The sequence below is a fragment of the Macaca fascicularis genome, chromosome 11 (genome assembly GCF_037993035.2).
Source record: "Macaca fascicularis isolate 582-1 chromosome 11, T2T-MFA8v1.1".
Lineage (NCBI taxonomy): Eukaryota > Metazoa > Chordata > Mammalia > Primates > Cercopithecidae > Macaca > Macaca fascicularis.
The window spans coordinates 70,553,824-70,579,104 of record NC_088385.1 but is presented as its reverse complement, the minus strand read 5'-3'; the positions used below and the strand labels follow the sequence as shown (position 1 = coordinate 70,579,104).

Below are 25,281 nucleotides of genomic sequence, written 5' to 3'. Positions count from 1 at the left end.
AGGGCTGGTTGAAAGGCTCCCTCTGTGGGTGGATGCCAGCTGAGGTTGGTCCGGTTGTCCTTTCTGCTCCAACAGGACAGCACGCGGAGTTTAGTGCCTCATAATTGCTGTGTTTTCCCTCCCCCAGCACTCATAGATGCTCTTTGCACCATGCCACCAATGCCATGGGATGAGGAGGGGTGGCACTGATGATTCAGAACTGTCTTCTCTATCTCTTCATTGCCTCTTTCAGCAATACAAAGTTAAACCCAGGTATGATGAGGGCTTGCCTGATTTTTGGTTCCTATGAAGGTGTTCTTTTCTGTGTAGACCATTGTTAAATTGGTGTCTTTGCAGTGGGGAGTGGGAAGGAGATCGGTGAAGACTTCTATTCCACCATCTTGCTGTGCCTTCCCATATCCCATTACTGATAATGTATTGATCACTTGGTTAAGTTGGTGCTTTCTCGACTGTAAACTTGTATGTTTTTTCCTTTGTAACTAGTTAAGTATACTGTGAGGAAATACTTTGAGACTATGTAAATCTCCTGCTTCTTATCAGACCACTAATTTTAGAAGAATTGGTTAACCTATCAGAGAAGAGTGATTATCTTTCATTTCCTAGAAATGCATAAGCCAGACAATAAGGGAAAGCATCCCTGAAAGCCAAATGTGCTAGTCAGGATGGGCTGGGTTATGCTGTGACAACAAACAACCCTCAAATCGCAGTGACTTAATACAGTAAAAGTTTATTTATCTCATTTTTCATGTTCATTGTGAGTTGCTGGGGGGTTCTTCTCACTCAGGGATGCAGGCTGACTGAGGTCTATTTGGACACAAGCTTCCCTAACTGGTGAGGTAGAAAAAGAGAATGAGAGACCGGGTGTGGTGGCTCATACCTGTAATCTCAGGACTTTGGGAGGCTGAGGCAGGTGAATCACTTGAGATCAGGAGTTCGAGACCAGCCTGACCAACATGGTGAAACCCAGTCTCTGCTAATAATACAAACATTAGCTGGGCATGGCGGCACATGCCTGTAACCCCAGCTACTTGGGAGGCTGAGGCAGGAGAATCGCTTGAATCAGGGAGGTGGAGGTTGCAGTGAGCCAAGATCGCACCATCGCACTCCCGCCTGGGCAACAAGAGCAAAACTCTGTCTCAAAAAAAAAAAAAAAAAAAAAGAAAGAAAAGAAGAAGAAAGAGGGAATGAGGTTGATCGCACTTTGGCTTCTCCCAAGGATTGAAACATGTTACCTACGGTATACTCTGTTGGCTAAAGTAAGCCACAACAATAGTCCTATCTTCAAGAGGTCCACTGAGTGTAATCCTAATATGTGCTCAAGAGAGTAGAACTGAAATGCTTGTGAATAGCCTCCAGGACTTTAACATCACGTCTCCTGTACTTCAGGTTTCACTAGTAGGGTGTGGTAACTCAGACTATTTCCAATATTTTCTCTCTTTCAGAAGATGGAGTATACACCTCCATCTCTTTGAGTTCAGGCTTGACCCTGTGACTGCTTTGGCCTTTGGAAACTGGGCTGAAGGGACAGGGTGTCAGTTCCAGGGAGAAACTTTGAGATCCAGGGCATGACTCATCACAAGGTACATCAATGATTGTCCCGTCCGGTTTTGACACTTCACTGTGAGAATAAAATATTGCAGAGAGGGGCTACTCCTTCCACACGGGTTTTGGAAAGACTAAGACGTGTGGGCCCAGCCATGCCCTGCACAGTTGCAGCAGATAGGCAACCTCAGTGTAATGAGGACAAGAAATACATGTCTGTTTTTGTACGCCACTGAGATATTGAGGTTGCTTATTGTCAGGCCAGGACTAGGGTACTGAGAGTAAAGCACTCTCCTTGGGGCAAGCTTCAGGGGGCACCAAACAGCGTAGTAATCAAGGTGAGTGATATTTTCATGCAATTACTACCACCAAAAGTAATGTAAAATAATCCACGATGAACAAAATATCCAAAGTCGGAATCAAGACCAGATGAGCAGTATAGCTTAGCAAAAGCTCACTGGAGAAGAGTTTTTATGCAACTAAAACAAACTCTAGCTGGAGTTTTAGCAAGAGAGGGGAAGGAACAGAAAGCTGTTAGGAAATAATAAATTGTCAACAGCAGTTAGAAATGTGTTTCTGAGTTAATTATTCATTATTACGTTTTCTGTTTTGTTTTAGTGAATTTTTAAAAGCTTTAAACATGTAAAGCATCTCAAACAACAGATTGCAAAAAGACAGTAAATCAAAGAGAGAAAAACACAAACAAGGAATGTTTTAGAAATTTAGGCCCAAGACTGGCACGGTGCCTGACGCCTGTAATCCTAGCATTTTGGGAGGCTGAGGTGGGTGGATCACCTGAGGTCAGGAGTTCAAGACCAGCCTGGCCAACATGGCAAAACCTCCGTCTCTACTTAAAAAAAAAAAAAGAAAAGAAAAAAATGTAGCCAGGCACGGTGGCACATGCCTGTAATCTCAGCCACTCAGGAGGCTGAAGCAGGAGAATTGCTTGAACCCAGGGGGCAGAGGTTGCAGTGAGCTGAGATTTCACCACTACACTCCAGCTTGGGTAGAAGTGCGAAACTCCATCTAAAAAAAAAAAAAAAAATTTAGGCCCAAACTGCACCTCCCTGGAAAGAATTAGGAGCCAATTTGGAGCGAAGTAGTGATGGTTTAGTGAGGCCCCTCCAGCCTGGCAGGGGAATTCCTCTTCTGCTATGTAGTTTTTAAAACCAAGGCTTCACTACCCAGGAAGTTAAGTTGCAACAATAGTGTTTTCCATTTTCATCTCAGAAAGGTAAATAAGATAATTTATTTAAAGCAATTCAAATCTATCTCAAGCAAGACAGACACATAGAAACCATAGTTGAATCAAAGATAAGTTTAAATACCAGGTTGATTTAGTCATCTGGATATTTTGAGCAATCAACAAACGGAAGCTTATTTGACTAACTTCTTTCAGTAAACAATCTGAGAATCTGTCATTTGTGTTGGGATTGATACAACCAGTTATCATAATGAAAGAGGCAAAATGTGTATTCTAGAAAGTAAATGAAAGACAAAGGCTTCAGCATCTGAGAAGATTTTCAAGTGCTTAATGTGTCAATGTGTGACTTTTTTTTTTTTTTTAACCATTACAGACTCTGCAAAATTTAAAGGCCAACGATGAGTTTAAGTCCTAGAAACTGTGGTTTGCTGCCTAGAGCAGTACCTGCAACACAGTAACTGTTCAACAGGTTTGCGTAAAAGGAATGTTTTAATGAAACTTTAGTGGAAGTTTGCCACACACCAGACTGTAAAAAATGTACTATATTCACTTGCATAATTTGCTCCTTTTTGGAAAAAGTTACTGTAACAGTAAAGCAGGACACATATGAATCTTTGCAATAAGATGTAGTTCAACAAAAACGCATCTCGACAGTTGAACAGCCTAGACCGTACTGTCCCCTGTTTTGGCTGCTTTGGCAACAACTTCACCTCTAGCACAAATGTAGGACTCCTAGGGAGTGAGATTGCAAGTCAAAAAGAAAGAATGCAGTTTCCTTTCAACTGGTAACTTTTAAAAAATCTGTATTTAAAAAAATCTGTATTTCTGCTACAGGAAATAACCCAACTACAATGTACAAAACTAGAAGACACATTTTTGCCTAATTAGCTTACTTAAATAAAATAACTATAACTCTTAAAATAGTGTTTTAGGCCAGGTGCAGTGGGTCACCTGTAATCCCAGTACTTTGGGAGGCCAAGGTGGGTGGATCTCTTGAGGTCAGAAGTTCAAGACCAGCCTGGCCAAAATGATGAAAATCCGTCTCCAATAAAAATAGAATAATTAGCCAGGTGTGGTGGTGGGCACCTGTAATCCCAGCTACTTGGGAGGTTGAGGCAGGAGAATCGCTTAAACGCAGGAGGCAGAGGTTCCAATGAACTGAGATTGTGCCACTCCAGCCTGGGTGACAGAGTGAGACTCCATATTAAAATATACATATATAGTGTTTTAATTACTGCTTTCATGGTAACAAATATAATGAATGACTATCAATAATTGGTGATGCTTGTGAATACTGATTTTTCATAGACATTTAAGCTGTTGTTTTATATTTATGAAGGTCTTATGTTAGAAACTATTGATACTGTATTAAACTTTATATTTCAGAAGTTCTACTTGCTAGTTATGACTTTAAATCTCAAATTATTTTGTAGATTAAATAATATATCTCATAGGTAAGATTTTTTTTATACAACACCTGATTGTTTCTTCAATTTGTAATTAATCTCAGTAACATCAAATTGTTTTTGTGGTAGAAATTTACTACCTGAAAAAAAAAATGACTATATTATTTAAAAATTTGCCTAAATATAAATTTGAAAAACAGTACAAGATTTCATGAATTTATTTATGTAATTTTTTTTTTTTTTTTCCAGACAGGATCTTGTTCTGTTGCCTAGGGTAAAGTGCAGTGGCATGATCATGGCTCACTGTGGCCTCGACCTCCTGGGCTCAAGTGATCCTCCTGAGTAGTTGGGACTGCAGGCATATGCCACCATGCCCGGTTAACTTTAGTGTTTTTGTAGAGATAGGGTTTCACCATGTTGCCCAAGCTGGTCTTGAACTCCTGGGCTCAAGCAATCTGCCCGCCTTGGCCTCTAAAACTGCTGGGATTACAGGCGGGAGTCACCATGCCTGGCCGATTTCATCAATTTAAATGTATGAGTGTTAAAGAAAAGAACGAGTGCTGTTTAAGTTCTTCAGCTTTATTGTTACAAATAATCAAAAGGGAGAGTCGTTTGATTCATTCTTTCCCTCTAGGACAAAACATAGTCTCTGTTGTGAAATAAGAATTCACTCATGATGTGGACACATCTTCTTGGCCACCATGCTGATTAAAACATACTTTTAGAATATAATACCTCAAAAAATATGTTTAGATGTATTTGTTATGCTATAGATTCCATTACTTTGTTAGAGACTGAAAATTACAGTGGCTTATACGTGGTAAAGCTGAAAAAAAGTTCAAAGCTCCTTTTCTGCTAGAGTTTTATATTATAGTGGAAGGAGGTAAACTAACAAAGAAATATATCTAGTAACTGAATGAAACAAATGTTATTTAGCTACTAAAATAGTGGTATGAATGACACATTTTTATTTCAGAAAGAGAAAAAAGCTTATATAAAAGTATGCCCAAGAGAGTATGTTTACTGAACAGATAATGAGGGAAGGCTAGAGCACTTGTTGAGGGGTGGAAGAAGACAAGGCTGGAGAAATAGGTTGGAGTCAGATTGTGAAGGATCTTGGAATAACAATTTATAAAATGTTAATTTTAGCTGGGTGCAGTGGCCCATGCCTGTAATCCTGGCACTTTGGGAGGCTAAGGCAGGTGGATCACTTGAGGTCAGCAGTTTGAGACCAGCCTGGCCAACATGGTAAAAACTCCATCTCTACTAAAAATACAAAATTAGCTGGGCATGGTGGTGCATGCCTGTAATCCCAGCTACTCAGGAGGCTGAGGCAGGATACTTGCTTGAACCTGGTAGGTAGAGGTTGCAGTGAGCCAAGATTGCGCCACTGTACTTCAGCCTGGGCGACAAAGTGAGTGTCTGAAAAAGAAAAAAAAAAAGGTAATTTTATGTTATAGGCGACAAAATGCCACAGGTGCCTTTAATTAGGATTGTGACCTGATAGTGTTTATATTTTAGGAGAATGTATATGTCTCCTTCTCCTCCTTCTTCTCCTTCTCCTTCTTCCTCTTCCTCTTCCTCCTCTTCTTCTCCTTCTGTTTCTTCCTCTTCCTCCTCTTCTTCTCCTTCTGCTTCTTCCTCTTCCTCCTCTTCTTCTCCTTCTGCTTCTTCCTCTCTTCTCCTTCTCCTCCTTCTTCTCTTTTAAATACGAGATCTCACTCTGTCATCCAGGCTGGAGTGCAGTGGTGTGATCTTAGCTCATTACTGCTTCAGCCTCCCAAGTAGCTGGAACTACAGCTGCATGCCACAAAGCTTCACTAATTTAAAAATTTTTTTGTAAAGATGGGTCTCACTGTGTGACCCAAGCTGGTCTTGATTTCCTGTCCTCAAGTGATCTCCCTGCACTGGCCTCGCAAAATGCCTGGATTACAAGGCACAAGCCACCGAGCCTGACCTATTATTATTCTTTCATGGCATTTTTCCTTCAATGAACTTGACATTTCAGATTTAAAGTTTGTTGAAACTGGAAATGATTAACTCGCACCCATGAAACTAAGGCAGCGCTGGGAGTTGGAAAGGCAGGGAAGACACGCTGTTGTGGTTGTCCCACTGAGATGAGACAAAATCTGCAAATGAGGGAGAGGTGGGGATGGAGGGAGAGGCCTTATTCTAGGAAGACTTGAGGGTAAAAGGCACAGAATTTGGTGATTAATTGGAGGAATAGGGAGGAATAAATATGATGTTACAGATTGTAGCTTGGGAAATAGCTAGTGAAACCATTTACTGAGATTAAAAATGTTTGAGAGGAAATAGGTTTGTGTGTGTGTGTATTTTGGAAAAAGGCAATAACGAATAGTTTTAGTTATGTGGTTTAAGTGCCCAAAAGACATATAGGTGGGGCTAAAAGAGCCATTTGAGGGCCTATGACACACTGAAGATGCCAAGTCTTATGCCAGAAAACTTACAGCAAGTGGGACTCTAATTCTTTCTGAAGATGCTAAAGAACTACAGTCATGCGTGGCTTAATGATAGGGATATGTTCTAAGAAACACATCCTTACATGATTTTGTCGTGCAAACATCATAGAGTGTACTTACGCAAACCTGAATAGTACAGCCTACTACATACCTAGGCTACGTGGTGTAGGCTGTGGCTCCTAGGAGGCAAACCTATATGTACAGCATGTCACTGTACTGAATACCATAGGCACTTGTAACACAAATGTATTTGTGTAGCTAAACATATAAAAGGCACAGTAAAAATATGATATAAAATATTAAAATGGCACATGTGTGTAGAGCTCTTATGAATGGAGCTTGCAGGCCTGGAAGGTGCTCTGAGTGAGTGAGTGAGTGAGTGGTGAGTGAATGTGAAGATCTAGGACATTACTGTAAACTACTGTAGACTTTATAAACACTGTGTATTTAGCCTATGCTAAATTTATAAAAAAAATATTGTTCTGGCTGGGTGTGGTGGCTCATGCCTGTAATCCCACCACTTTGGGAGGCCGAGCAGGTGGATCACCTGAGGTTGGGAGTTCAAGACAAGCCTGGCCAACATGATGAAACCTCGTCTTTAAAAAACATAAAAAATTAGCTGGGTGTGGTGGCGGGTGCCTGCTATCCCAGCTACTTGGGAGGCTGAAGCAAGAGAATCGCTTGAACCTGGGAGGCGGAGGCTGTGGTGAGCCAAGATGATGGCACTGCACTCCAGCTTGGGCAATAAGAACAACTTTGTCTCAAAAAAAAAAAAAAAAAAAAAGAAAAAGATAAAATATTTTTCTTTCTTGATGAATAAATTAATGTTAGCTTACTGGCTTACTGTAAGTTTTTACTTTATACACTTTTTAAACCTTTTGATTATTTTGTAATAACACTATTGAAAACATACATTGTACTGCTGCACAAAAATATTTTTCTTTTTTATATCCTTATTTTATAAACTTTCGTCTATTTAAAAATTTAAAAAATTTGTTACTTTTTATTGTCTTACTTTTTGTTAAGAATGAAGACACAAACACCCACATTGGCCTAGGCCTAGACTGAGTAAGAATCATTAACATCACTGTCTTCCGTCTCTATATCTCACCCCACTACAAGGCCTTCAGGGGCAATAATAGGCATGGAGCTGCCGTCTCCTGTGATAGCAATGCTTTCTTCTTCTGGATACCTCCTGAAGGATCTGACTGAGGCTGTTTAACTTTTTTTTTTTTTTTTTTTTAATAAGTAAAAGCAGTACACTCAAAAATAATGATGATATGGTTTGGATCTGTGCCTCACCCAAACCTCATGTAGAATTGTAATCCCCAGTGTTGGAGGCAGGGCCTGCGGGGAGGAGAGTGGGTCGTGGAGGTGGATTTCCCGTGGTGCTGCTTTCCTGGTAATAACTGAGTGCTCGTGAGATCTGGTTATTTAAAAGTGTGTAGCACCCACCCCCTTTTCCTTCTGCTCTGGCCATGTGAAGACATGTCTGCTTCCCCTTCGCTTTCTGCCAGGATTGTAAGTCTCCTGAAGTTGTCATGCTTCTGGTACAGCCTGTGAAAATGTGAGCCAATTAAATCTCTTTTCTTTATAAATTACTCAATCTCAGGCATTTATTTATAGCAATGCAAGAACTAATACAAATTGTAAAAAGTATAGTATAGTAAATACATAAAGCAGTAACATAGTCATTTATTGTCATTATTAAGTATTATGTACCAGACCTAATTGCTGTACTTTTACTTGACTGGCAGTGCAATAGATTTGTTTACACCAGCATCACCACAAACACGTGAGTGATGTATTGCACTACATATGTCATCACTAGGCTATGACATCACTAGGCGACAGAAATTTTCCAGCTCCATTATAATCTTACGGGACCACTATCAAATATGTAGTCCACCATTGACTGAAATGTCATTATGTGGCACACACATGTGTACACATGTGGTGCTACCACAATGAATCAGTTTTTGGTGATCCCCTCTGTGATAAATTCATCCTCATGGATGGAGATGACTGCAATTCTGTGCCTGCACAGATCAATGGTTCTACAGACCTAGAGGCAGTTAACTTGAATATCCTATTCTCATCTCCAGGAGCCTCAGTCTCCCAAACCAATGTACCTGTGCCTGAAAGTTCTCAGTCCTAATTAATTAATTAATTTTTAATAAACAGAGTCTTGCTCTGTCATCTAGGCTGGAGTGCAGTGGCACAGTCATAGCTCACTGCAGCCTCAAACTCTCGGGTTCCAGCAATCCTCCTGCCTCAGCCTCTTGAGCAGCCGGGACTACGGCACATGCCACCACACCTGGCTAATTTAAAAAATTGTTTTCTTTTTGTAGAGACGGGGTCTCACTGTGTTGCGCAGGCCTTGAGCAATCCTTCTGCCTTGGCCTTCCCGAGTGCTGGGATTATAGGCATGAGCTACTGCACCCAGTGCCAGTTGATTTCAGAGAAGAGAAAAATAAATGCTGCTCCAATATCTCTTTGCTGGTACTGAAAGATGCAACCAATTTATTCATCCTTTAAATTCCACTCAGGACAAGTCTGAAGGCTGTACCCCTGAACAGCCATTTCTCTGAGTTCCCACGGCTCTTCATAAATGTCTACACAAATTCTTAGAATGAACATTCTGTAATACTTACATAACGATCTTCCCCATCAGGCTGTGAGTCCTTGAGGACAGGACTAGTTTTTTTCTTTTTTAAAAAATTCCTAACATTTAGCTAAATTCCTGGTACATAGTGCGTATTATAAAATATTTAAAAATTAGCCGGGCGTGGTGGCACATGCCTGTAATCTCAGCTACTTGGGAGGCTGAGGCACAAGAATTGCTTGAACCCAGGAGGCAGAGGTTGCAGTGAGTCCAGAGCACTCCAGCCTGGGTGACAGAGCAAGACACTTGATCTTAGCCAAAAGGCCAGGAAGAGATGAGATATATATTCTAAATAGCCATTAGATTTGAACCCAGATCTTGGTAAGTTTTAGCGCTTCAAACTTTACGGACTCTGATTTTGTAATAAAACCACCAAAACTATGCAGGCAGATTTCTCACTAGTTTTAGAACCAACGGATGGCCTAGAGTTGGCCTCTTAGTTACCCAGAATCTCCATATGGTAAGAAAAGATGTTAGAGAACATTGGGAAATTTCTTTTGATATAATTCACTTTCTCTTGCCCCATGGTCTTGACATTCCAAAGACTTTGCTGGCAACCAATACATCAATGCAGAAAGCATTCTTGAAAAGATTATAGGCAACAGTAAGTCTCATATAAAGAGAAAGATGGTACAATCTTGTTGGTGAAATACAGTACAGGGACTCCTTCTAGTCAAAGAACTGTATTAAAGCCTTGGACCCGGCACACATCCCTGTTCAAGGGGAAGGCAGAATGGAGACTCCGGAAGATGGAACATATGGTCACTGTGTTGGACTCTTTTGGTTTGGAAGTCAGCTCAAGTAACCAAGGAAATGAGGGATAGAAAACGTAATTCTGATGACTCACGTGGGGGTAAGAAAAATGCAGTCTCAAAACTCATGGGGGCTGGGGTAGTAAACCCATGGGGGCAACTCTGGGCACAGGATTGGCCCTCTCCTTGACCTTGTTGCTAATATCTTTACTTCTCTCATAGCCCTGATGCTAGTTCATAGCTCCTACTCCATTGCATCCTGTTTTGCTCTTATAGTTGATTCCCAGGTCCTCAGTATTTCCTAGTTCAAAATGCCTTGAACTTGTTTGCCTCATTTCTTTTTTGTTTCAATATCTGGGATCACTAGGAAGCCTATCAACAGGATGCCGTGAATCAGTGCCCACAGCTGTGACGTAAGGTGGGGACAGAAGCTGAGAGTCATCTGTGTGCACTGCCATTAGCAGGGGCTGTAGGTGGGGCAACTTCCCTTAGAATTGGATAGGGTTGCAGCAGGCTCTCTGACTCTCCAACAAAGTTAAGGTCCTTTGCATCCAGGCTTCCAGACCTTCTGATTATGGGACACACTTTTTTTTTTTAAAAGACAGGGTCCTGCTCTATCCCCAAGACTGGAGTGCCTCTTAGTGACATGGCCATAGCTCACTGTAACCTGAGACCCCTGGGCTCTAACCCTAACCCTAAAATGGATTAAAAATCACTATTTTAGTTACATGTGTGTGTATACACACATAAAGTACCTAGTGTATGTGCCTAGTGTGTAATACACACACACGAGGTACTTTATATTTCATTTCATATTTACAACCAAACCTGTGAAGATAAATTATCTTCATTTTATAACAAAAGGAAGTAAGACTCAGAATGCTTAGGTGGCTTGCTCAAGGTCCTTGGTTAGAAGGTACAGAGGCAATGTTTTAACACAGATTTTGTCTGACTCCAAAACATGGCCTTTCAACTACATAATGCTGTGTCCTAGAGTGGGTTTATTTGCATTCTGATAGTTATTTATAAATTGACAGATAAAATAGTATGATTTACCATGTACAATATGATGTTTTGAAGTATATATATATAGTTGATTGACTACAGCTAATTAACATATGCATTACCTCACAGTTCTGTGGTGAGAACCCTTAACATCCAATCTCAGCATTTTTCAAAAATGCAATATATTGTCATTAACTATAGTCATGATGTTGTATAACAGATTTCGTGAACTTATTCCTCCTGTGTAACTGAAATTTTGTATCCTTCGACGGACAAATCCCCATCTCTGCAACTGTTTCAATAACCCCAGCCCTGAAGCCCCCATTTTATAGAGTGGGTATGCATTGGTGAGAATAGCTGGTAAATGTTGACTCATTCAACTCTGTAGAAGTGAATCTCAGTAACAGTTTAACTACATTTTTAGCTTGTACACAGGAGTGGCCTAATAAGGGAGCACTTGGTCAGCGTGACATACATCATCTAGACTTTTCAAGGCTACCTTAAAGAACATCTATAAATACACACACAAAAACACACTTATACACTCAGTAGTCAAAATGATTTTAAAAATCACATCTTAGCTCAAAAAATTAAGTTAACTTTTATTTTTCATTAAAAATGAACTTTCTAAAATATTAGTAAATTTCATTTTAAGCTCTGCCTTGAAGTGCTGATACCACTGAAGTAACATTTTTCTTCTTTCAATTTTTTCTTGTAAAATTATAGTTTTCTCTTTTTCTAAAACAGCAGGGAGTTCCTTCCAGTTCTTGATAAAGATAAAGGGAGCGCCCATGGACTTGAGTAACTGCAGAGGAGCATTGTGGTGCACAGATGTATTCCCACAGCTGCCAGCTGTCATCACGTCTTCCACCACAGGAATGGAGCCATAGGAGCAAGCCTCATAGATTCGATAGCATTCTGTGTTTACTCCGACCGGGCACAATGTGAGATCACTCTGAAGCAAGGCATCTTGGTAATTCTTAAGACTTTCATTTGTTTCCTGAGGCTGCCAGCTAAAAAAATCAGGAAAACAACTGTAGTTTTCACTTTACTAAGTATGTATTTTGTGAACAGAAATACCTTATCTTTTAATAAAATCAGTTTCAGGAAATGGTGAAACTTATAGAGATGACAGGCATAAGAGATATCCAAAATCCTGGCCCAAATAGATTTCTTAAAAATGTTAAAGAATTTGAACATTTTACAGTTGTACATTTATAAAATCCAGTAGTCACCGTAACACTTCTGAATGGATAATGATAATTCAACCTATACTTTCGGAGTGCTAGGTCCTCTCTTCCCTACCTTACCCTCATGGAGCATATATTCTAGTTCTGGTGGTGGAGATGGATAGTGACCAAGTGAAGTCAGTAGATCATTTAGATGGGGTAGAATACTATGAGAAAAAAGCACAGGAGTAAGTAGAGCAGGAGTTTCTGAGGGAGTAGGGTTGCAATCTTAAATAAGTGATGAGGGACTGTCTCACTGCGGCAGCATCTGAGCACAGAGTTGGGGATGAAGGAGCAAGCCATGTAGATCTTGGGGGATAAAAGAGCAAGCAAGAGTGAAGGCCATGAGACAGCATGTGCCTGGCATGCTCAAGGAGCTGCGGGGAAGCCAGGGTGGCTGAGGTAGGGTAACTGAGGAAGCAGGCACAGAAGATAAAGTTGGAATGGTCACACCGGACTCTATCATGCAGGCTTTTGATCATGGGGTGACACGACGTGATGTAGGTTTCATCAGAATCAATCTGGCTATTGTGTTGAGAATGGACTGTACAGGGGCAAGGGTAGAAGCTGAAAGATCAGTAAAGAAAGATACATGTGGCTGGGCGCGGTGGCTCATGCCTGTAATCCCAGCATTTTGTGAGGCTGAGGCGGGTGGATCACCTCAGGTCAGGTTCGAGACCAACCTGGCCAACAAGGTAAAATCCCATCTCTACTGAATACAATAATTAGCTGGGTGTGGTGGCGGGCACCTGTAATCCCAGCTACTTGCGAGGCTAGGGCAGGAGAATCGCTTGAACCTGGGAGGCGGAGGTTGCAGTGAGCCGAGAATGTGTCACTGCACTCCAGCCTGGGCAACAAGAGTGAAACTCAGTCTCAAAAAAAAAAAAAAAAAAAAAAAAAAAAGATTTCTCCTGACTATTCTCAGTGAAATAAGCAATAGGGTCATAAACTAAGAAAGGTGGAGGTGTTAAGAGTGGAGAAAGAAGAAGGTATAAAACAGTCTCCTAGGAGAGTGGGAGAATATAGGGACCAGGGAAATATAAGACTGCTGGGCACCTGAGGTTCAAAGTCATGTGTTTAAATCAAGGTCAATTAGCACCTTTCTCCAATTATGTTTAGCTGCATGGGTGCAGGCATGGAGTAGGCAGACAGCTGGATTTAACCAGAGTTATGGTTTGCCAGATTAGGGGAATAGGGAGCTGAAGGTATAGGCAATTATGATTGACAATGAAATTTAAGTTGGGTAAAGAATAAAATGAAGAGAGGGGAGTGAAGGACAACAGAAGGGCAGTAGGAACAATAGATTCTAAGTGCCAGCTGAACTGTCAGAGTCAGATTATTACAGGGAATAAGCTGGAATGACAGATGATGGTGGTTGTAGAAAGAGATGCTGGGACTTGAGATCATGTTGAGAAGGTGCAGTATATGTAATGACCAAGTCTAGGAAATGACCATGAGAGAGAATGGCTGAGGTTGGGTGGAAGCCCAGATTATTGGAGGAGGGAAGGTGAAGGAACTGCAAAGACCAAAATGATAGAAAGACCATCTATGCAGATTTGGCAGTCACCAAAAATTGAGAACAGAGTAGTGTCAGACAAGAGTTAGAGAGTACCAGGAGCTAAACTCTTCGAAGAAGTAGGGGGATAAACCCAAGGGTAAGTGCATGATTTCAGAGAGTAAGGGTGATGGATGGTTTTGTCTGCTGACATGAGATTCAAAATTGGGATTATTAGGGAGGAAAAGGGGAGAATAGTCTAGAAGCAACAATGAGAAACAAGGAAAACATCTACTCAACTTCTGGCTCAATGGTATGAGAGGAGTTACAAGAATTATTCCCATAATAACCTTTGTTATTTTATACTGTCCTCATTCATTCTACTCTAGACATACTGGCCCTGTTGTTCCTGTAACATAGTAAGCACACTCCTGCCTCAGGGCTTTCACTTTTCCCTCTGTCTGGAATAGTCTTGTCCCATATATACACAAGACTCACCAGTGCACATTCTTAAGGCCTGTGCATAAATGAAACCTTCTAATGAATGCCTTCCTTGGCTATTCCAAAATAGCAAATGCTCCACCACCAACACCCAAGCCCTCTCTATGCCATTCTTCTGCTTAATTTTTTACAGGGCATTTATCATCTTCTGACACACAATATATTTTACTTGCTTGTCTCCTCCAACAAGCATTTAAGTGCCAGGAAGGCATGGACTTTGTTTTGTTCACTGCTGTATTTACTGTGGGTAAACAGTTTCTGGCATAGAGCAATTGCTTGGTAAACACTGACTGAACGAATATGGTATGGTTACATTAGCAATAAAGAGTACCTGTTATCATTTAAAAAGTAAAATTCCAGACCTAACCGGACATTTTTTAAGGCATTACTTCCCTCATGACTCTGCATTATGCTTTATTTGAACACTTGATTTGCCTATTTAAAAACAAAATAAATGATTGTAAATTTACTTCCTTCACACCATGAATACCTGTTTCCTGGTTACTACACAAAAGAAGAAATTTAACCCTATCAAGTCTCCCTATCCAACCATTCATCCACTCACCATTTATCCTAGGCTGACTTGGTGCAAGGTCCTATGTTAGATCTGGGGATTCACAGAAGAAGAATACAATGTCCGTGTCCTGAAGATGGTGTCAGATTCCTGAATTCCTGAATTTGTGAGGGGTGCTGCACACCAGTCTTGGAACACTGAATTGGTCCATTGCACATCATCTCAGGGATGAACCTAAGTATCTCGTTAGCATTTATAACCTCCTGTGTGACTAACAAATATTACTGAGGAAACCCTAACAACTGAAATTTGCAAATGACAGTTGCCAGTGTTCCTCTTCAAGATGGACTAGTCATAGGAGGTTCTCCGTATTTTAAATGTGTACAACCCAGTCTCTTCACAGTTTTAATTACTAATGTATCCTCTGGGGAAAGACTGGTACAGAGTTACCCATGCCTCTTTGGAAACCTGTGTTTCTACATAAAGCAACTCTCAGACTGGACAACAAAATGAATGAATTAAATAAGCATAGAACTTACTGTTCTCTTGCTGAAACCCAACAAAGCTTATCGTTCCCATCTTTTTTCAAAATGTTCATTAGTGCCTGTCTGGATGAATTTTCATAAATCGTTCCTAAGAAATTACATAAATATGGCCTCTCATCATGCAGCATTGACCAACTTGCCTCCACCACAGGAAAATTCCTGTATCTATAAAAATAAATACACATGAATTAATATATCTCCACCACAGGAAAATTCCTTATATCTCTAAAAATAAATACACATGAATCAATATATGATATAGAATTGGCAAAAAATCCCCCTAACCCAACCTCTTAGGTAGCAAGAAGTACATAAAAGAGGTTTAAAATGTGATTTCTAAATCTCAAATTGTAATTTTCCATGCATACTTTGCAAAGCTCCCTGAATCTAGTAACTTAAAAAATTGAATTTCACATTGACATCTCTTATAAAATTGTCATAGAGATTTTGTGCCTAAAGTTCTTTGTTTTTGACATTCTTTAACTTGCATTACTCATCTGCAACTGTTAGGCATGTTACATTCAAAACCTTCAAATTATAAAGACTCTTCTGTATTCATAATGATCATGATTTAAGCAACATTTTAGCCAGGTGATGAAAAGATTACAGAATGCTCCAGGGGAGGCAGATGGATGGGGAAAGGAAGATGTTGATCAAAGGGTATGAAGTTTCAGTTGGACAGGAGGAATAAGCTTTAGTGATCTATCACACAGAATAGGGTGACTATAATAAATAATAATGCACTGTATATTTCAAAATTGCTAAAACAGATTTTATGTTTTTACCACAATTGTTAAGTATATAAGGTGATGGATTTGTTAGTCTGATTTAAGCATTCTACATTGTAAACATATTTCAAAACATCATTTGTACCCCATTAACATATACAATTACTATTTGTCAATTTAAAAAAAAGGAAAGATTTTATATTTTGCTATTGCAAAGGGCTCTGATAAATTAATCCCAAGGGCTTTTCAAGTAGATTAAAATAAACTGACAGATAAAAAAACATGGTATGCCATACATGAAAAGTTACCTCTTTTTATAAGCATTTGGAAATACCAGGGATTAAAAATGTGTACCTGAAATATGACCCTCACACGAGAACAAAATTTTACCTAACAGTTAGTATATAACAGGGTTTCTTAACCTCAGCATTACTAACATTTTGGGTTAATTTTTTCTCGTGGAGGCTGTCCTATACATTGTGGGGTGCTCAGCTGCATCTTTGGGCTCTATCTGCTGGATACCAGTTTTGACAACCTCTTTCCTCCAGTTGTGACAATCAAAAATGTCTCCAGGCCAGGCACAGTGGCTCATGCCTGAAATCCCAGCACTTCGGGAGGCTGAGGCAGGCAGATCACTTGAGGTCAGGAATTTGAGACCAGCCTGGCCAACATGGTGAAACCCCCTCTCTACAGAAAATACAAAATTAGCCAGGAGTGGTGGTGCCCACCTGTAATCCCAGCTACTTGGGAGGCTGAGGCAGGAGAATCGGTTGAACCTGGGAGGCAGAGGTTGCAGTGAGCCGAGATTGTACCACTGAACTTCAGCTGGGGTGACAAAGCAAGACTTTGTCTCAAAAAAAAAAAAAAAAAAGTCTCCAGACACTGCCAAATGCCTCCTGGTCAGCAAAATTGCCCCTGGTTGAGAACCACTGACCTATATAAGAAATATACTGGCCTAGTGAAACAATACCGTGATTACCAAGAGGTTCCATCTTATACTATATGAAAACATTTTACGAATGCAGGCTCTGCTCAAAAAATAGATTTTTAAGAGGGTCTTAATCCTGGCTTTACTTAACAAAAACCTTTTTGTCTGGCCCTACCCCAAACCTACTGAGTCAGGATATCATAGGAGTAGGCCTGAGAATACATCTCATTACTGGCACAGATGTGCCGGTGACATCTGTGTTGCTAACTAGGCAGCAGTCTAAGGCCACATCCAGCAACCAGTGACAGAATAATGAATAATGAATGTATGATTCAAAAATCATGTCAGTGAGATTTTTCATAATTCATCCACTCAACAAATACAGAATGTCTACTCTGTGCAGGTGCTGTTTTAGGCTCTGTGGATAGAGCAGTGAACAAAAGAGAGAAAAATCCCTGCTCTCAGGTTTATATACTAGTGGCAACTTACCTTAAAGTCAACTTGTTCTTAATTAAAAACATCCTATTAACAGAAAGATAAAAATATGCTTTTCATTTTATAGTTGGAGAAAAACTGTATCTTTTTGTTTTTTATTTTTTTTTGAGAGACAGTCTCATTTCACTCTGTTGCCCAGGCTGGAGTGCAGTGGTGCAATCTCATCTCAGCTCAATCTCCTGGACTTAAGTGATCCTCCCACCTCAACCTCACGAGTAGCCAGGACTACAGGTGCCATACAGGAGTCCATGCCACCATGCCTGGATAATTTTTGATTTTTTGTTTGTTTGTTTTTGTAGAGATAGGGTTTTGCCATGTTGCCCAGGATGTTCTTGAACTCCTGGACTCAAGCAATCTACATACCTTGTCCTCCCAAAGTGCTGGGATTACAGGCAGTGAGCCACTGCACCTGACATAAAAGACTGTATCTTCAGAAACCTTAGCTATCATTTAATTAATCCCTCCTTTTATAGAAGGGATTTGTATAAATTCGGCCAGTCTCAAACAGAATGGTACAGTATATTCCTGATATAATAATATTGCCTTTTTTTTTTTTTTTTTTTACTATAAATAGATACTACCATTGTTTTTTAAAAAAGTCAATCTGCCATTTCTCTGCTAAATATCTTTTTATGGTACTCCTAATGAGCTTGAAAAATCCATTCTATGCCTTGGGGTTTTAAAAGAAAAAAGTAACTCATCTCCCCATTAAAGAATAAAATACTCTTAAAAATATCATAATTGTTATTGAAGGATGCAACCACACCCTATTTTTATCGCTGAGAAAGACTGTACCTGGCCTCAATAATCCCAGAAGAACTAAATTTATTACAATTTTGAATAAGTCTTCCTGGTTCAGAAATTCAGGTGTTAGGGTCTAAGAATGTTTCATCATATTTTTACTTACGTTGCTACTCCTAAAGGCCACTGAAAAACATCCACGTCATTAATCCAGGGGCTGTCATATATTATGAAAAGCAGCTCCACGAAGCCTCCATTTCTTTTGAGGAATGGGTTTATCCACTCATTATTACAATGTTCATTTCCGAGCAAAACAACAGCAAGATGCTGGAGTTTTTGAATTTGCACTAAATTTTGTGCATAAAGTAACCACTGGGTGGCATAAAAGATCTTTGCTTTTTCTCTTCCATTTAAAATGAGTACCACATTATTCACATCAACGGAGAAGTACCCCGGTATTACAGCTGGACCAGTGATGAAGCTGTTAAAAACAACACAACAAAAACAAGAGACAAAGCCTGAACAAAGGTATTTGGTATCAGAAGTTCATCATTTTATACAAAATCTACAATGAGATTTAATCCATATTCTTTCTAGAAGTACAATTTCTATAATACAATTTCTTTTGAACAAGTTTGAATGATGGGGCATAGCTGTAGATTAATGGTAAGCTTTGGTTGTAGACAGATCAATTTGCATATCATACAAAATGTGATTTTTTTTTTTTTTTTTTGAGGCAGTGTCTCAACTCTTGTGGCTCAGGCTGGAGTGCAGTGGTGCAATCTTCGCTCACTGCAGCCTCAACTTCCCTGGCTCAGGTGATCCTCCCACCTCAGCCTCCCAACTAGCTGAGACTACAGGTGTGCACCACTACATGCAGCTAATTTTTTGTAGAGATGGAGTTTCACCATGTTGCCCATGCTGGTCTTGAACTCCTTGGCTGAAGCAATCCATCTACCTCAGTCTCCCAAAGTATTGGGATTACAGGCATGAGCCACCATGCCTGACCTTTTTTTCTGTTGTTGTTTTAACCACACTGAAAATAAATGTTGGCTAGAATTTAAACTCTTAAGCAAAGAAATATAATAGAATAGTATGGAACTCTTAAAATAATGGTGTAGTTCAAACCAGAAAGGTATTTAAAGTCAGTAGTTCTCAACCCTTTTATAGTGTGAGCTGCTATTACACTCTTCATCTGAATCAATGGATGAGAAAGTGTTGACAAATTGAAAAATGAAGAATGGCATTATAAACATTCCATGAATGTTATATCTCAAAAATATAAGGTTAAAAAAAGCAAGGATTAGGACACTTACAAAATATAATTATACATAAACTTGAAAGTATAGTCATAAAAATTATTTATGCATATATATTTAGGATCAGTATTAATATAAAAATTTGAATGAGAGAATCCACATCAAATTCATAATAGCGATTCTATCTGAGGAGGAAGGAAGAGGAAAGGGACTAGAAAACAGTATAAAGGGAGCTTTACCCTTACTGAAAGTATTTAATTCTTTTAACAGGAAAGTTAAATATCTGAAGCAAATATGACGGAGAGATGAAATTTGTTAGTTTTGAGTAAATGGGAATTTGTTGTATTACTCCTTTTTTTTTTTTTTTTTTTTTTTTTTTTTGAGACAGAGTCTCACTCTGTTGCCCAGGCTGGAGTGCAGCGGCATGATCTCAGCTCACAGCAGCCTCCACCTCCTGGGTTCAATTCTCGTACCTCAGCTCCTGAGTAGCTGGGACTGCAGGCACCTGCCACCATGCCCAGCTAATTTTTATATTTTTAGTAGAGACAGGGTTTCGCCATGTTGGCCAGGCTGGTCTTGAATTCCTGACCTCAAATGATTCACCTGCCTTGGCCTTCCAAAGTGCTGGGATTACAGGTATGAGCCACCGTGCCCAGCCTACTCTCTTGTTTAAACTGTATTTTAAAAAAGTTATCATTAAAGGAATAGACATGTATCATAACTCATTTTTTTTCATATTAAGTGCTGCCTAGAACAACCAGTATCATTGAAATATTTCCACTAGTATGAATTAAATGTAACAAATACCATTTAATTCATCTTAAAATCAGTCACTCTTATCCTGGATTCTTTACAACCTGCTTAAACCCATTTCTTTATATCCTGATAGAATCTTTTAATTTTCAGCATAAATATGCCCAAATCCTGCTTTCATTGCTTCTTACTGCTGGGGATAAAAACTAACATTTGTTCAACGCCTTTTATATACATGATACATAAGCACTTTGCATGGGTCATCATCAACCCCCACAACAACTCTGAGGAGTTCATTATTCTCTCATTGGCATTTGTGAAACTGCACTTTAGCTGCACAGCCTGTAATGGCAATGCTGAGTTCTCAACCAAGCTCTGTCTCACTTCAGAGCTTAAGTTTTTCCATAACACCATGGTTAACAAACACTAGAGTAAACAGATATTAGTTAAAACACAAAACCTAAATATATATTTTACTATGTATACATGTACCATATGATTTATATGACATTATTCTAAAATTATATAACATACAGGGACCAGGACTATGTTTTGAGGACTATATTTGCCTTGGACAGTATCTAGCACTGGCAATGACTAATGATTCAGTGATCATTTAGTGATTTAAGATAATATGCAGAATCTGAGGGGCTAGAAAAACTAGCAATGATGATGATAATTATGGTATGCTTAAAATATTTATTATTGATAGCATTTGAATACTTAATATTTCTCTTTTAGAAATATAAGCAGGTATAATTCTTAGAGCATGAGAAAGTCTTCCCGTCCTCCTTCCCCATGTTAGGCCAATTTTATGAAGGAAAAAAAAGGAAATCGTGAGAGAGGTTCTATGACTTGCATAAAGCTAGCTGACACTAGATAGGAAATGGTACAGGTTGGACTCAAATTTGGTTGACATTAAGCCCATATATATCATGTGCCCAAACAATTTTAGAGTGCCATACAGCTGGGTGTGGTGGCTCATGCCTGTAATCCCAGCACTTTAGTTGGCTGAAGTAGGTGGATCGCTTGAGTCCAGAGTTCGAGACCAGCCTACACAATATGGTGAAAACCCATCTCTACAAAAAATACAAAAATTAACTGGGCATGGTGGTGCATGCCTGTAGTCCCAGCTACTCAGGAGGCTGAAGCAGGAGGATCACTTGAGTCCAGGAAGTTGAGGCTGCAGTGAGCTGAGATCACGCACTGCACTTCAGCCTGCGTGACAGTGAGACGTTGTCTCAAAAAAAAAAAAAAAAAAAGGTTTTAGTCAATGTATTAAAATAAAATATATGAAGTTATTCTCAAATGTAACTTTCATGTGAAAGGAGTATCTTTCTAATTTTATTGATCCACACAAATTAACAAAATGAAGTATGATTCGTTCAAGGGCACATTTATACTATCTTGGTCTTGGATGCCCACAGCTCCCTGTGTTTTGGTAATGGTGAAAGCCAAGGGGTAAATACTGGGAAGCTAAGGTGTAGGTCAGAGGCTCTCAGCACCTTTAGTGTTCCTGTAAATTTTTCAGTGTCTCCCAAGCTAAAAGAAATGCTTAACAGTTCAATTTTTAAAGTCATTAGGTCTGAACAACCTAGTATCTATGTCCTAACAGCTTAAAAGTGACTTAAAAAATAATACACAGACACTAAAAGAAAAAATCATATTCCTATTTCATTCTTAACTAATCACAAGTATTTAATAGCATGTGTGAACCTGCTGAGTACTATACAACTTCTCAAACCTTGGAATTCGTGGACACTGTCAGTGTCATTTCCTGTTCCACAGATTTTTGTGCAGTGCATGCATTTTATCACGGCAACCATGGAAAACCCAGCTTCACAAAGTCCTGACATTGTTGAAATAAATGCAGGGTGATCTAATGTTGAAACTGTACTACTTTGAACTTGCAGTTTGCACGGGGCATGACAGATGTCAAGTATCAGTGTTTCCCGTAAATATTTAAAATAGTTTGTGATGTCCCACAGTGCCTCCATCAAGGAACCACAGATCTAAAAGATGAAACTGTAAGGGCCAAAAAAATTTCATTAGACTCAGATACTTGGTTTGTATATATGTATATACGTGTGTTGGGAAGTCTGTTAGTCAAACTGCAATGAGTTGAGAAGTAAGGAAGTGATTACAATGAGTATAGACAAGGATTCTGAAAGTTTTGAAGAGAAGGCGATAAAGCAATAATGGATGAATAAGTGGAGAATAAAAGAGAGCAAGAAAGTAATGCATAGAACAAGGTCCTAGAAGCAGATGGGATGCACAGGTGGTGGGCTTTACTTGAGCCAGGAAAGATCACTCAATGTTTGAGAGCTTGGAAAGAGATAAGGATGTGTGAGGGACCAGATAGAGAGTAGGTACACGTTAGAGCAGCTAGTTAAGAGAGGTAATTATGATGTCCTCAATTTTCCTGATGAAAGAGGAGGCAGGGTTGTCTGCTGAGACAGACGAAGTAGGTAGATGTTGGGTGGTGGGCTAGGGAAGAGTGGACAAATTTGCTCCTGTTTCCGTATTTTCTATCTTTGTGTCACATTAGCTACCTACTCATGCAGACCAGAAACTAGGGACTTGTCAGATGTTTCTCTCTCTCATCTTCCCATCTAATTAATCCCTAAATTCTGACCATTTTGCTCCTAAATATTTCTGGAATTTGTCCCTGGCTCTGACCCACCACCACTTCCCTATTTCATGCATTAGTTTTATCTCTGTTGGATACTTCCAATCTCCTACTTGGTCTGCCTGCAGTCAGCTGTCTCCTTCAAATCACTTTCCCCCAAGGCTGCTAGGGAAATCTACACACACAAACACATGACAATATCACTATCCTGCTTAATCATCCTCAACTGCTTTTCACTACCCTAGAATAAAATCCAAGAGCCTTAATGTGGTACATACAAGGCCCACCATGATCTGGCCCTTGCTCAATCCTCCCAATCTCAGCTACCCTACCTCTTCTTCATGCTCTAGGAATACTAATTGGTTTGCAATTCCATGCACAAACCCAAGTTGATCAGTTACGAGCCTCTAATGTCACCTCTGCTGGGAATATAATCTTTTTTCTGCCTTCCTAACTTCTACTCATTTTAAAGACTGCTCAGCTATCACCTCCCTTAGGAAACCTTTGTTGATAGGCTCCACACCCCTAACTCTACTCAGATTGAGTTCATTGCTTTTCTTCTGTATTTCCATAACAACACGGTAGATAGAGTATGCATATTCTTATCATTATGCTTTCTATATGGTATGAAAATAATTTATAAGGCTGGGCACAGTGGCTCACGCCTGTAATCCCAGCACTTTGGGAGGCTGAGGCGAGTGGATCACCTGAGGTCAGGAGTTCGAGACCAGCCTGGCCAACATGGTAAAACCTCGTCTCTACTAAAAATACAAAAATTAGCTTGGTATGGTGGCGGGTCCCTGTAATCCCAGCTACTTGGGAGGCCGAGGCAGGAGAATTGCTTGAACCTAGGAGGTGGAGGTTGCAGTGAGCCAAGATCGTGCCACTGCACTCCAGTCTGGATGACAGAGCAAGACTGTCTCAAAAAAGAAGAAAAAGAAAATATAATTTATGTGTTTGTCTCAACCACTAGTCTGTGAACTTCTTGAGGTTAGGAGAAGGCATTTTATTCATTATGAAATTCTTCAGAGCCTACTATGAACTAAACAGTAGGCACTCAGTAAATACTGAATGCATAAGCAGTAATTTTCTTTAAGAAAGTTATTTGCTCTACCAATTTACCTAAGTTCTCCTACTGCATTGAAAATATAAATCAAGTTACAAAAATCCAATTTAATAACTTTCTTGCTATACATTTATTTTGCAAAGTGAGGCTTATGTATGAGATATTATAGTACACTTACACATGATGAATGCTACACTTTCATTCCTAAGGTTATTAGTCAAGCATCAATCATAAAATTCAATTAACTGAAGAATAAATATACATATTAAGAACTCATATCCAGAATTTTAAAACAGTGATTTGCTTTTCTCGATGTCTTGACATATATTTAATAATTAGAACTTATAATTTTTAGTATTCTCTCTTTTGCTGCTGATGTAGTTAAAAACTTTCCTCCTAATAAGTACTTTTCAATACTTAGAAAGTCCAGAGAAATCATTCGAATATTGAGTTTAATGCTGATTGTGGAAACAATATATTTTTGGAATCCAATATACAGGTGACCCTTAACACAGGTTTGGAATGCACAGGTCCACTTATACAATGATTTTTTTTTCAACCAAATTGACGGAAAATACAGTATTAGCAGGACGCAAAACCTTACTAAAAGGTAGGACCAACTGTTCCTATGCTGCAGAACTTGATTCTGTGCAGATTTTGGCATACTGCCCCCGAATCTCAATCCCCCACATACACCAAGGGATGACTATATTGATTCATTCTTTTTTTTTTTTTTTTTTTTTGAGATGGAGTTTTGCTCTTGTTCCCCGGGCTGGAGTGCAATGGTGCGATCTCAGCTCACTGCAACCTCCGCCTCCCAGGTTCTAGCTTGCCTTAGCCTCCTAAGTAGCTGGGATTACAAGCGTGCACCACCACACTCAGTTAATTTTTTTTTGTCTATGTTTTTAATAGAGACAGGGTTTCACTATGTTGGCCAGGCTGGTCTCGAACTCCTGACCTCAGGCAATCCGCCCACCTCAGCCTCCCAAAGTTCTGGGATTACAGGAGTGAGCCACCACACTTGGCCTGTTACTGACTTTTTAAAAAATTTTTTGCCTCCTAAACGCTTTTTTTTTTTGAGACAGCATTTCACTCTTGTCACCTAGGCTGGAGTGCAATGGTGCAATCTCCGCTCACTGCAACCCCTGCCTTCTGCGTTTAAGCAGTTCTCCTGTCTCATCTGCCAAGTAGCTAGGACTACAGGTGTGTGCCACCACACTTGGATAATTTTTGTATTTTTAATAGAGACAGGGTTTCACCATGTTGGCCAGGCTGGTCTCAAACTCCAGACCTCAGGTGATCTGCCTGTCTCAGCCTCCCAAATTGCTGGGATTACAGGCATGA

At 39.6% G+C, this 25,281-nt stretch overlaps 1 protein-coding gene across 8 annotated transcripts in view; it reads right to left on the bottom strand.

Moving 5' to 3' along the window:
• Nucleotides 1–11,631: 11,631 nt before the first annotated feature.
• Nucleotides 11,632–25,281, bottom strand: part of RXYLT1 (ribitol xylosyltransferase 1) — a 31,157-nt gene continuing 17,507 nt past the window's right edge. For 7 of the 8 annotated variants that reach the window (XM_074007340.1, XM_074007337.1, XM_074007339.1 and 4 more), the window contains 3 exons: nucleotides 18,397–18,711; nucleotides 15,333–15,503; nucleotides 11,632–12,067 (listed from right to left, as the gene is read on the bottom strand). In XM_074007340.1, the coding sequence (XP_073863441.1) occupies nucleotides 11,650–12,067; nucleotides 15,333–15,466 (552 nt within the window). In that variant the 5' untranslated portion in view covers nucleotides 15,467–15,503; nucleotides 18,397–18,711 and the 3' untranslated portion in view covers nucleotides 11,632–11,649. Of the gene's footprint in view, nucleotides 12,068–15,332; nucleotides 15,504–17,464; nucleotides 17,517–18,396; nucleotides 18,712–25,281 lie in introns of those variants that run through there. The other variant, XM_074007336.1, reaches the window with a different exon arrangement.